This window comes from Eptesicus fuscus, chromosome 10 (genome assembly GCF_027574615.1).
Source record: "Eptesicus fuscus isolate TK198812 chromosome 10, DD_ASM_mEF_20220401, whole genome shotgun sequence".
Lineage (NCBI taxonomy): Eukaryota > Metazoa > Chordata > Mammalia > Chiroptera > Vespertilionidae > Eptesicus > Eptesicus fuscus.
The window spans coordinates 45,810,047-45,824,495 of NC_072482.1; the positions used below are offsets into that span (position 1 = coordinate 45,810,047).

The 14,449-nt window shown below is 38.6% G+C and overlaps 1 protein-coding gene across 1 annotated transcript in view; it reads right to left on the reverse strand.

Annotated features, from left to right (window-relative positions):
• Positions 1 to 421: 421 nt before the first annotated feature.
• The window catches only part of RRAGD (Ras related GTP binding D), a 38,449-nt gene continuing 24,421 nt past the window's right edge, over positions 422 to 14,449 (reverse strand). Inside the window, exons 6-7 of the mRNA XM_008149122.3 lie at positions 9,944 to 10,092; positions 422 to 4,287 (exon numbers count right to left, since the gene is read on the reverse strand). Of these exons, the coding sequence (XP_008147344.2) occupies positions 4,136 to 4,287; positions 9,944 to 10,092 (301 nt within the window). The 3' untranslated portion in view covers positions 422 to 4,135. The remainder of the gene's footprint in view (positions 4,288 to 9,943; positions 10,093 to 14,449) is intronic.

A 14,449-nucleotide genomic window follows, 5' to 3' on the forward strand; every position in this document is an offset into this window, starting at 1 on the left:
CTTACTAGTAATATGATCTTGACCAAATTATTTCATCTCTTTGGACTCAGTTTACCTCATCTGTAAAATAGGAGTGATAATAGTACCTACCTCTTGGGTTTGTGAGAATAAGTTACATAAACACACATAAGAGCAGCATTTGGTATACTGTGTGTACTCAATATCTAGTATTATTAAATAATTCTGTTAAGGACAATGTTTTCTTCCTCCTAAACTCAACATCACTACTGATTTAAAATTCTTGGAAATAATTATTTCAGATCAGGTTTTCCATCAGAAACAGGATTTCATATATAAGATATAACATCTAATGTAAGCTCTAAGAACTCTTAGGGGATCTGTACAAGTCATTAAAAAGTGGAATCTTACTTGCTAAATCATTTATTGAAATAAAAAAACAATATTCTACAAAGATGGGCATCTTAAGCAAGTAAGGAGCGATAAGGTGCACTGTTAGGAAGAGAATTTCCGGAGATCTAGGGATCAGAGCCAGAGTAGCAGAATGAATATCTGAAGTTTACTGAAATAATAGATCTATCGTCTGAACAGGCAAATTGTAATCAAAAATATAAAGAGATAAGAGGGTTTAAAATAATAAAAACAAAAGTACAAATCCAATATACATAGAGTGATTTATCCTCATTTCCACAAACAAGGCCAAGAGAGCAGTAATATACATGTATGGTAAACCACCTCATAAATATGAAAGACCATACTTCCTTTTCACCAAAGAGACCATTCTGTTCCCTGAAAGATTAGTTATGAATATGCTTAAAATAAAATGAGAGCTTAGCATATCATGAGTATATGACACAAACTTTTAAACTGGCAGTTAACATTTGTGAAGGCAATGATTTAACAATGGTTATAAATGATTATCCCTTAAAGTAAAACTTAATACTATATTTGATTATAAATTACACTCAGTCCATATAAGTTGAATGCATACCATACTTTAATAATCAAGACAGTTGGCGGTTTTTCTGGAGTACATTTCAAACAGCATATAACCCGTATATAACAATATTGCTGTGTTTTTAGTCATCTAATATTTAAGGGTCCAAAATATATTATGTTCACAAAATAACACTGTCCATGAATGTCAACAGTTTTTTACTTATATTCCTTCAAAAACACTCTACCCTGGTCATTCACACTAATCTGCATAACTGGAAATAAGCAAAAATGCTAGGTAATTCACAGAGTCTCACCTCCACATAGAAGTTCTAACTGCCCTAGAAACCTATAGGTCAAGTTGTCAACCTTTGAAAATGAGCAAAAATGTTCCAGAGCAGTCACTGTAGCCATGTGTTGGGGCTTTGTATTTATAGCATTGGATTTGTGACCTAAATGTGGCCATAGACATCACAGTAAGCTAAGTCCCATATCAAAAATAAAATGCAAGCCCTAGCCGGTTTGGCTCAGTGGATAGAGCATCAGCCTTCGGACTGAAGGGCCCCAGGTTCAATTCTGGCCAAGGGCACATGCCTAGGTTGCGGGCTTGACCCCCAGTAGGGGGCATGCAGGAGGCAGCCTGTCAATGATTCTCTCTCATCATTGATATTTCTATCTCTCTTTCCCTCTCCCTTCCTCTCTGAAATCAATAAAAATGCAAAAGGAATTGAGAGATTTTGTAATTTCAATAGCACAGACTTCAAAAATTGAACGCTTAGACATAACTCCTACATCTCTCTTTAAATAAGAGGTCATTGCCATGCTTACAGGTTTGAGGCAGTCATCTATATATTAGTGTGTGATGAATCAAAGAGTGCACTTAGTACCATGAACTTGGGTCCTTATGCCATAGCATTAATTTTGCCTTTCCCCCAAAGAATCATTTGCTCTTGAAGTAATAGGCTCTTAAGGCACATTTTAACAACAAAAAAACATCATAGCTTGACCAGTGTGGCTCAGTGGTTGAATGTCAACCCATGAACCAAGAGGTCACCGGTTCAATTCCCGGTCAGGGCACATGTCCGGGTTGCTGGCTCGATCCACAGTAAGGAGCATGCAGGAGGCAGCTGATCGATGATGTTTCTCTTATCGATGTTTCCATCTCTCTATCCCTTTCCCTTCCTCTCTCCCTAAAAATCAATAAAAACCTATTTTTTAAAAAAAACATCATATACCCAGCTCAAAAATGGAAGCTCCTCTTGGTTACAATAATATACGTATATACCTAAGTAATGTATGATTTATCAGATAGGCAAATGTCTCTATCTTGAGGATAAAGTCACATTAGAAAAGCAATTCTTTGTTGTTTACTCAAAAAAGAAACATTATAAAAATATGAGAGAATTAGATTTATAAGAATAACCCACCTATAGTATACCAGGCCTGTTGGCTAAGGTCCAACAGGATATAGGTCTGGAAATTAGAGAAAAAAACTTCCTTAGAACCCCAGGATACTATTCAGCCAGGTTTCTGGGCAAAAATTATGAGGAAGGGAGTTGGTGCTCCTTCATGATTTTTAGAAGTTTTCTTCCAAAATGCACAGCCTCTTGGGAGGGCTCAAACCTTAAACCCAAACAGCTACCATTTTAAACGGCAGCTACCAGCCTCAAAGAACAGGTAGCTTGAGGAGAGGAAGGAGAGAGGATAGAAAGAAGTCACAGGTAGAAGTGGGATAATTTAAAGGACAAGTTGCTCTAGGAACTTGGTACATTTTGCTAGGAGCAGCTTTGATATCCCTACGAGCCTCTGCTAAAAGAAAAGAATATTATCTTCTAATACCCACAAGCATGCCTTAGGCACCAACCCTTGGGATGGATCTAGAATTATCTACTTGGAATGGTTTGGGGGTGGGGGGTTAGGAACCTCTTAACTTGCTATTAGTCTAAAGTAAACATAAGTGAGAGAATTTCACAGAAACAAATACATAGCTAACTGTAATGTCTCCTCTGGCCAGCCCCTTCCCACTGATCTTTGAGGGCTTTTCGGCTGTGCAGGCATACTGCTGGCAAGCTGAGCTCTAGTTCAGCCATAAGATAGGAACAGGCAGAGTCTATAAGGTGTACTGTCACAAATGAGAACATTCCTCAGAGGTGACCAATGTGCCCAACAGGAGTCAACTCTATGGTAGAGATCTAAGACATTCTCTGTGATCATGGAGCGATAAAAAAAGCTGGTCCTAAATAAACATTTCAAATGTTGCACAATAACAGGCCCATTTCACAGGGGCCAAACATACAGAATTGTATATCTATTTTTATATCTGCAGTTGTCAATCACCTATATTTGGGAAACCACGTGTCCTCTGATGTTACTCTAGCCTGGGTGGCAGGTACAAAAAGCCTCCAGAGTCCCTGCAATTCAATGACATTCCTATTTGTCTCCAGTGATCGGCACCATTTTGGAAATCTGGTCCCAAAGGTACTAAAGAACAGTAATACAGCAAAAAACAAAAACAAAAACAAAAACCCACCGCTCTGTATAAAATGATTATAGAGATGTGTGTTGAGGTAAAGAGCTTTGTGAAAACTGTTGAGTAGGGAAGCACTGCCACAGCTATAGAAAGTTTTAGGTAAGTTTGGTGCTAATATTATTCATCAAAATTCCTGTTTATATTAGTTATAAACAAGGGACAGTTCTTATTGCTCCTACAGCTTGCTGCCCCAATCTGTACCATCTCCACTGAAAAATGATTTTTTTTCCTCAACAACTGGTAGCAAAGATTCCCAAGTTTATAAAAAGTCATTGCCAATGCATTACTTTTTTGATTCATTTCTGATTGCCATAGCTAAGAACTGCAGTATGCATGTCCTTCACACCAAGTACAGAAAAAGCTTAGAAAAGTTGTTTTTTTATCAAAGTTCAGTTCAATGAAAAAGTGCAAAATATATACAGTTCCTGGCAGTTCTCACACAGGATTTTTCTGACTACAGACCATAAAAGTGTACATTTATGTCATGAAATTACAGTGGATTCAACTTCATTATTAGTATACAAGTTTTTGCTTCAAAGTGCTTGCTTTATTTAAAAAAGAAAAGATCAAGAGGGTCACGGGATTTTTTTTTTTTTTTACAACAAATTTATGTCACGTGTCCCAATCTCCTTCTTCCTCTTTCTTTCGTGCAACACCGTGCGGCAGCCTCAATGAAAGGTCTGATTTCAAAAGCTGTTCCTGAAACCTCACCTACAGCAGCACTCTAGGGGTCCCGTTGGGGGTGGTTCCTTCTTTCTTCTGCAGTTGATTCTGAGCCTTTCTCGATTTCACCACTTTCATTCTCACCTCAAAAACTTCATGGATGGCCTTCCGGAAGCAATGAAAATTATAGTCAATAAGCCCTGGAGAAGAAAACAAAAAATAGTTAGAAATGTCACATAGAAAGAAAGAATATCCACCTTTTCATGTCGACCATGACGAGGATTAACCAGTAGGGGGCAGTAGAGAAGCGGCCTTAACATCAGATCCAAAGACTGCACGGGGAAGTCTGCATCTGGTCCTCAGGAATCGCAGGCAAGATCTTGTGAATGCGTATTTTTCACTAAGAAAAGTTTCCAGAGTATATACCACATTTTCAAAGGTGTCTGTGACCCAAAACATTTGAAAAGCCAAGTGAACACATTTTTTTGACCTTTCAGAATTAAAGGTTTTTCACAATAAAGTTATATCTTAAATAAAATACTTATTACTTTTCCCTAAAAGGCATTATTAAATTGACTCTATGTGGAGGGAGACCCTGACTTGGAGTGTGGCTGAGATAACAAAGCCACGGAATCAATCAAGTAATCTATCAATATTTACTGGATGTGTATTATATTTAAACTATGGTCATAAGTCCTGGGGAAAGCACAGTCCCTGGTTTTACTAGTAGAGTGATAGCAGTCACCTCAGGTCAACTCAAGCTCAAGAATTCAACAACCAATGACACTCTCAGTTCTTCAATAGCATGTAAATTTAAAACGAATAATACTCTCAACAATAAAGATTTTTTTAATGGAAAAATAGTAGGCTAGAATCTTACTGTATTTTCAGAAATTAATTAGTAGTACAAAAATAGAATAAAAGAGAATGCAAAGTCTTAAGTGTATTTTTTCAGCATCACCGCTAGTTTATTAGTGTTGTGGCTTATGTTTACACTAATTAAGATAGGCAGTTGGTCCTATTTACTACCTTTAACTTATTAAAACAACTAGCCTAACCATTATTTCCATCCACTCAGGTGATGCTTCCAGAAACCCAAAGAAAGAATTGAGATTCCAGCCAAGGACTGAAACTCTTCAAACTAGTTATACAACTGCGAGTGAACTGGAGGAACCACCACCTCAGCTTCCAGAGCAGGAAACCTTCGGAGCAGCGCCCTCTGCTGCTTCTGCAGTGGCCACGCATCCAGTTTTAAAAAACCAACAACAACAACAAGGCAGTAAGGCAGAAGTAAGAAACAGCAGAATAAGGCAGAAATGAGAAACAAAGCGCAAAGAAGTGATGTTACTTAGTGGGAATTTGGAAATGAGATGTTAGAACAACCTTACAATTCTCTATCATATGTGCAACTAACTGCCTTAGGAAGAAAGCTTAGCTTGACTGCTTCAATGGGATGAGTGAATCAAATACTCAACATGGGAAACTGCAGAGACATCCTATTGATAGTTTTCGACAAATCTTAACTTAGCCATCTTTGCACATTTTTAAATGCGCAAAATTTTAAAAACAGTAATCTTGCTGCATTTGGAGTTTTAAAAGTAAAATGGTAAAAATTCACAACTGAGGTTTTTAAAGGAAGTAAACACTCAGAAAAGGAGTTTGCTACTTATTTCAACACTTTCATTGAAAATACAAGAGAGACATGAACAGAATAAGGACTACCTTCACCAACGTACACAGTTGTAGGATGGTCTCACACCCTTCTCTGGTTCAGTGGTTCTCACCCTAGCTCGGCATTAAAAACACCCAAAGAAGTTCAAAAATATTAACAAACCCCAGGCCCCCCTCCCAGGAATTCTATTCTAATTACATGGAGGAGGACCCAGATGTCCGTATTTTTTAACTGCCCCCCATCCCAAGGTGCCTATCATGTGCATCTAGGGCGGAGAGCCCCGCATCTGCTTTCAATTCTATCTCCTCTGCCGAAGCAGTCACAGGGATCATTAATGAAAACGCAGATGAAGACAAACGTGGAGAAAAGCTAATCACCAAGTGCTGATTTCAGCAGCAACAGGACTCAGCAATACGAAATTCAAGTAACAAAGTAAATCCAACTACTCCGTGCATTTAAAGCCTAAGTTCCTTTTAAAGACAGCTGTCTAATAGATAAGATGACCACCTCATCTGGGTTGCCCAGTTTCACTGGAGGTCTACTGTTCCACGAACCCTCTTGATCCCAGACAAATAGAGATGGTTGGCCACCCTAAAAAAACATGCAAGTTTAACATGATGGGGTTACACCTAGTCTGCCTATGTATTTACATTTCTTAGTTATGACATGAACTAACACCTACGTTTCTATTTAGTTTAGTAAGTTCTACAAAGTCTGCCTATCCACAGTGATGATCCCACCTAGGTAACTTAGTAAAAGATCTACATGATGAACTCCTGCTTAAATTTACTTCCACAAGCATAAATGAAGGTTATAATTAGTGGGCAAGAGTGTGAGAAGAAACAGGATTTGCATAGTTTGAAAGCATATATTAATGACAAAGGGACAGGTAGGGTATTTCCAGTGGAAAAACTGGCAGACACCACCTTAGCTAAGTCAACTTCAGTGTCACCAGCAACAAGACATACAAACATCATCAAACACTTGATATGATGCACAGAGAAAGACACACATCATTTCTGTGTGTTTTTTAACTATACATTTATTGATTTCAGAGAGGAAGGGAGAGGGAGAGAGAGATAGAAACATCAACGATGAGAGAGAATCATCAATTGGCTGCCTCCTCCACCACCGCCACTGGGGATCAAGAGCCCGAAACCAAGGCATGTGCCCTGACTGGGAATGGAACCGTGACCCCTGGTTCATGGGTCAACATTCAACTCTGAGCCACGTTGGCCAGGCCCGTGTGGTGTTTTTACCCAAATGCAATATCTCATTCTAACTGTGTGAAAATCTCAGGCAAACCCAATTTGAGGGACATTCTACAAAATAATTGATCAGAACTCTTCAAAAGTGTCAAGATCATGAAAGACAAACTGTCACAGATAGGAGGAGACCAGGAGAAATAGCAACTAAATCAATATTGGATCCTGAAACAGAAAACAGGTATTTTTGGAAAAACTGGTGAACTCTGCAGAAGGTCTGTAGTTTCATTGATAGCATTTTACTGATGTCAATTCCCTAGTTTTGAAAACTGTGCTATAGTATATAAGATGTTAACATTTGGGGAAACTGGATGAGGAGTATATGTAAACTACGTACAGTTTTTAGAAGTTTTTTGGAAATCCAAAATTGGTTCAAAATTATTTCTTTTAGAAACTGCCACCATCCTAGATGGTTTGGGGGCTGTAGTTGTACTATTTGTATTACTTTTATTGGCTTCCAAAATCAACATGAAATATTAATCATCAGATATGAATTCTGGAAGTATCTTTACCCAAGAAAATATACATATAATAGTTTTAAACACAATATACAACACTGATTCCACATAGGGAGAACCCCAGGAATCGTTAGGCCTGACTGCCATACACTGATGGTATGACCTTATATAGGGGAAAAGTCACTTATGTCCTGGGTCTGGGTAAAATCATCTGTAACTGAGAGAGTGAAACAAAGTATGGTCCTATCTATCTTCAAAATTCCATGGATTTATTATATAATCTTACTTTCAGCAAGATGAAAATAAAAAGTAAAAGATTAACACCATTTAATTAAAAATTTTACAGGCCAAGGACACAAAAGGCAATTTGGTTGGCAATAGTAGGTAAACATGAGAAAAAATACATGCATAACTTCGGTAAGAAGCAAGGAAATGTAAGTTTAAATGACATACCAGTTTTCAATAATAAATTTTTAAAATAGTTTATTGATTTTTAGAGAGAGAGGAAGGGAAAAGAGAGAAATATCAGTGTGAGAGTAGAACATCGATTGGCCGCCTCCTGTATGCCCATTACCGGAAATAGAGCTGCAACCTGGGTATGTGCCCTGACTGGGAATCAAACACCCAATCAACTGAGCCACACTGGCCAGGGCTCGATTATCATTTTTTGTTGCTGTTAATCCTCATCCGAGGATATTTTTCCATTGATTTTTAGAGAGAGAGCGGAAGGAAGGGGGAGAGATAGAGAGAGAGAGAAACATCGATTGGTTGCCTCCTGCACGTGCCCCAACTAGGGCCAGGGACTGAGCCTGCAACCTGTAACTGAGGTACATGCCCTTGACCAGAATCGAACCCGGGACCCTTCAGTCCACAGAGCAACGCTCTATCCACTGATCCAAAGTGGCTGAGGCTCAATTATAAATTTTTAATGCTAATACCCAATATTGAAACTACAGCAAAATTGACATGCTCATATTCTCTTAGTAGCATAAACCCATAAAGTCTTTCTAAAGGACATTTTGGTAATGATGCATTAGCAGCCACCAAAACATGCCTAGCCTTTGATCTAAGTAATTCCATTCATTGAAAGTTTTTCCTGAGGAGACAACCAAAGATGTACAAAAATATTTAGTGCAAAGAGGGTCATCGTAGATTATTTATAACATGAAAATCTAAAAACGATGTGGAAAAAAGATTTAGTAAATTGGGAAGATGTCTATAATAATTTAAGTGAAGGTTATAAAGTAGTATGTATTATACAATCTCATATATAAAGATACTAGATATATATGAAAAAAGCTGGAAAGTTATACAGAAAATATTGAGTATCTGAGTGAGAAGTTTATCAGTAATATTTCTTTTTTGCTTATTTGTTATTTATAAATTTTCTAAGTGAATCTATTGCTTTTATAATTTAAAAATATCTAAATTATGTTTTCATGCTCAATGAACTTGAAAACAGGATATAAAACTACATAGACAGTCACCTGGCCCCACTTTGTTGGATGGAAGCACAGAAGAGATGAAGGAAGAGAAGAAGGGAAGATGAGAGGGAGGAAGGGAGGAAGGAGAGGAGAAAAAAAGCACATTTCAGAAATTTAGCATGGGATTTAGCTCTAGATGGTGAAATTGAGTGGTTTTATTTTGTTTTTGTTATACATTCCTAAATTTTCTAAGCATTTTTATAATAAACATGTATTGCTCTATAAAGAAAAAAGGCTTTTTCAGTCAATGTTACTATTGCCACTTTGTTGGGAATATTTTTACCCAACACATTGGTAAATCATATCCTAGTTGCAAAAATTCATAGCAGCAGCAGTAAGGTGCTATTACACAGGTTAGGTAGCAAGGGGGAAAATGAGTATTTTTATGAGGTTAATTGCTTTGGTTTTAAAATAAAACTAAAAGATATCTGGGGATATTATTAAGTGTATTCATGTCTTCCGTTTTCAGAATCATGGTGCCATCCCTGTGGTTTGAGGACTAAAGACTATACAGAGGCTGAACACAAGCTAAATACCGTCTAGCTTCAATGTTATATGAGTCCCCTCCTCCACATGGGAGCACAAGTGGTCACATGTCCCTAAAACCTTCTAGAGGTGTGGCCCAAGAGGGTATTTATCTAGACACCATGACAGAGAAACACAAGCTCAAGTCACGATCTCTGCCCTGGGGGCCTCCCCCGGTCAGAAACTTTACAGGCTGGCAGCACCCCAGCTAGCTGCACCCGCAGGAAAGCTGAGGCCCCAGGGTGGATGGTTGCTCCCACTTCCACCTCACAGCAGCTTTCACTAGAGGGCAGGCTGGTCACGGATCCCCAAAGCTGACTGATCAAGGGGGCCTGTGACTCAAGCCTGCCCACTTCCAGAGGCACGCTGCTCCCCATCCACATTCAACAGGCAGTAAAGACAGGATCAGTCTGAATGGAAACGCTTCATTTAAATCACACACACAAAATTACCTTTTCTTTCAAAGCTTTCCTCTCTGACAAAGCAAACAAGAGCCAGGAACTTTGTCACCTCTTTTAAATAAAGAACTGTGGTATTATTCAGCTTTATAATGGCTGTTGATTCCTTGTCATAGGGGGTTCCTGCTCCGTCTTCTTTGAGACTAAATGGGGAACAGAAACCAAAACGTATTTGACCATCGAGAAAGAACTATAAACTGTAACCTGACAACAAAAACCAGCTTTAACACAGAATGATTTACTTCTTTAAACATATTAAAACAACTAGCCTAATGATTCAGACCTTTCAGCTGAAGATCACTCTCAGAAACACACCATCACAAGAATGCACAGTGTATGACAGCCACTTTCCTACTGACACAAGGAGTGGCTGCTGTGGCAGCTGGGCGACTCCCCAGACACCTGAGGAACACAGGTGAGGGACGGGCGGGCGTTAGTTCTTCTCCCCTCTGTGGCCCTCCAGCGTTTCTCATTTTCTCCTGATCAAATAACCAGGCTGTCAAAGGCATGGTCTGATGAAAGACCAAGAAGGACTGAAGAACTGTTCCACATGAAAGAAGCCTAAAGACACATGACAGCCAAATGCTGAATTAGATGCTGAATTGCAGGGGAAAAGGTAGAAGTGGGACCACTGGTAAAATCTGAATATGGACTGTATATTAGATAATCGAGTGAAGTAGCCATGCTAAATATGTTTACTTGGATCAGTCAACCGTGGTGCTGTAAAGAATGTCCTTGTTCTTGCCCTGACTGGTTTGGACAGAGCATCGGCCTACAGACTGAAAGGTCCCAGGTTCGATTCCAGTCAAGGGCATGTACCTTGGTTGCGGGCACATCCCCAGTAGGAGGTGTGCAGGAGGCAGCTGATCGATGTTTCTCTCTCATCGATGTTTCTAACTCTCTATCCCTCTCCCTTCCTCTCTGTAAAAAAATCAATATATTAAAAAAAAAAAAGAATGTCCTTGTTCTTAAGAGAGATGCTCAAGTAACGAGGATCAAAGAACCACGATGTCTGCAACTTACTCCCGAATAGTTCAGGAAAAAATAAACAAACAATATGGAATAGAAAAAGAGGGAGAGAGCAAATAGGGCAAATTGATAAAAACGGTGAATCCCAATGAAGGGTATATAGGAATTCATTGTACTATCCTTGCACATTTTCTGTAGGTTTGAAATCTTTTTAAAATAAAAAGTTAAATAAATAGATCGGTCTATTTTTTTTTTTTTTCATTGAATTTATTGGGGTGACATTTGTTAATAAAATTATATAGATTTCAGGTGTAGCATTCTGTAATATACCACCTGTATATAATATTGTGTGTTCACCACCCCAAGTCAAGTCACCTTCCATCACCATTTAGCACCTTTATACCCTCTTCTTCCTTCCCCCAACCTTCTTTCCCACTGGTAATCTGTTGTCTGTATCTATGAGTGGTGTTTTCTGTTTTGTTTTATTTTTTTAAAATATATCTTTATTGATTTTAGAGAGGAAGGGTGAGGGGAGAGAGAGATAGAAACATCAATGATGGGAGAGAATCACTGACCGGCTGCCTCCTGCACGCTCCCTACTGGGGATCAAGCCTGCAACCCAGGCATGTGCCCTTGACCAGAATTGAACCTGGGACCTTTCAGTCTGCAGGCAGACGCTCTATCCATTGAGCCAACTCAGCCAGGGCCTGCTTTGTTTAATTTTGCTTAATCCCTACACCTTTTCACCCAGCCCTGCAACTCCCCTCCCCTCTGACAGCTGTCAGTCTGTTCTCTATCTATGAGTCTGTTTCTGTTTTGTTAAGTTTATTTTGTTCATTAGATTCCACATTGAGTGAAATCATATGGTACTTGTCTTTCTCTGACTGGCTTATTTCACTTGGACACAGACACAGATGACTTGGGTTTTGTATCCCAGCTTACTTACTATGAGCAAGTTAAGTAACGTCTTTGAGCCTCAATTTCCTCATCTGTATACTAACAGTAATTACTTCAAAGCTTCCTAATATAATGAAATAATACATATATAGCACTGAGCACTGTGCTGAGTCCATGTAATATGCATAATGAATGTTAACTGCTATTATTATTATGACTTTGTCAGGGAAAAAATACATTTTCCTCTATCCTCAAGGTTCTTCTGACTGGTCTAATAAACATGAGACAGATGAGCAAGAGAAAATAATAAAATTTAATATCTACATAGTATGGGAACCCTGCATACATGAGAGAATCAGAGACCCCACATGCAGGAGAGGTTCAGAGATAGAAAGGGGAGATCTGGGAATATACGACATCTGAGCTAAGGATGAGGTAACTGGGGGCTTCAAAGGGTCAGTACAGGATGATAAGAACAGATGTTTAATACATAAAAGTTTGCCCTGCCATATAGGTGGGTTAAGAAGGTTTTCACTGCCTTAGCCAGTTTGGCTCAGTGGATAGAGCGTTGGCCTTCGGACTGAAAGGTCCCAGGTTTGATTCCGGCCAAGAGCATATGCCTGGGTTGCCGGCTCGATCCCCAGTAGGGGGTGTGCAGGAGGCAGCTAATCAATGATTCTCTCTCATCTCTCTATCCATCTCCCTTCCTCTCTAAAATCAATAAAAATATATATTAAAAAAAAAAAAAAAGCTTATCACTGATAGTCTCTTATTATATGCAAAGCCCCTAATTCAAGTTCTTCTAGGTAGTTAAGGGAGGGGCAGAAATTTCTCTTGAACCCAAGGCTAAAGTTGCCTTTAGCTCAAAAAACAATCTGCATACCACGGAGACATATGTTAGGATGACTAGTTCTGAATCCCCACAGCCTTAATGATTGAAACTGGACCCTCCAAGACACTGATGTAATCAAAGAATTATGCATCCTTTCCTCACAGGCAAAGGGGCGCTTCCCTGTACCTCTTCCCCTTATGTGGAAACCATGCATACATTTTCTGATTTATTTTTGCTTCCCAAACTTATAAATACTTGACCAGAAATCTGATTTAATTGTAATTGTGCTAAATAAGCCTTATTAATACACTAGAGGTCCGATGCACGAAATTCGTGCAAGGGGCTCGGCCCTCGCAGCCCCCCAAAGCAACCGTGGTGGCTGCCTCGACCCTCGACCCTCGCAGCCCGGGCTTCATCCAGAAGGTCACCTGGTTAATTAACATATTATGCTTTTATTATTATAGATAGATAAGCATAATAATTCAGCTGCTGCTAATCCTTATCATTTTGCATAGTAAGAGCCAGCATTTACTAAACATGTATTCTGTGATGGGCACCGTTCTTGGTTCTTACCATGCATTATATTGTGTGGCACAGGAATCCTCGGTGCTGAGGAACTGAGGTGAGGTTGGGAAAATAAGATAACTTGGTCAAAGCTGATGATGGGGGTATAGCCAGGACCTCAAACTCATCTGACTAATTTTAGAGTTAATGCCTTTAATCTTATAAATATCACAAGGGCGGAGGGTGACTAACCAGATTACATAAAATTGCCTGAATTGTAGGGTATCTTATTTATTTTAAATATATTTTTATTGATTTCAGAGAGGAAGGGAGAGGAAGAGAGATAGAAACATCTATCTCGGATGAGAGAGAATCATTGATCAGCCGCCTCCTGCACATGGGTGCAGGAGGATCGAATCTGCAACCCAAGCATGTGCCCTGACTGGGAATCGAACTGTGACCTCTAGATGATGCTCAACCACTGAGCCATGAAGGCCAGGCTGTAGAGTATTTTAAGGAGAGTATTTTAAAGGAAATGTAGGTGTTTAGTTTTGAGAGTCTTTTAAACTGGCACATGGCTACTTAAAAGTAAGTTGTAGAAGTTAGTTTTTTATAAAAGGATGCAACTCACTATAACCTATCAGAATAGTAATGAAAAATGTTAAGAAGTGTTAAATCTCAAATGTTAAAGATGCTTAACAGAATTCTTAACTTCCTTTGTACTACTTTTAGTTACTGTTTTTCTAAACTGAATTTCTTGCTTGTGATGTTCTGAGAATCAACTGAAACATTTAAAAATTGTAACCAATGAAGAAAACTGCATTTAAAATTTCCAAGTAAATATAATACTATGCTATATAGACACTAAATAGTGTTTTTGTTACCTAAGAACATTCTTAAGTGATAATGTTAAGTGAAAAAAGCAGGATATAATGTTAAATATACAAAGTGGTCGCATTATCCTAAAAATTACACAAAAATAAGAATAAAATATATAAAAATGTGATTGTTTCTAGGTGATAAGATTATGGCTATTTTAATGTTATTCTTTATAGTTTTACATATTTTCATATTACATTCACATTCAGAAAAAGTAAACATCACACAAATTGGAAAAACAAAGGAAGACCAAAAATATTACAAGTAGAAACTGGTGAGTTTTTACGACTGCAACTATTTTCTACTATTCATATCTCCACCTACAAAGCCATAAAAACACATGAGGATGGCTTTGTGTTTTAACGTGTGTGTGTGTGTGTGTGTGTGTGTGTGTGTGTGTGTGTGCAGAGCTGACCAGC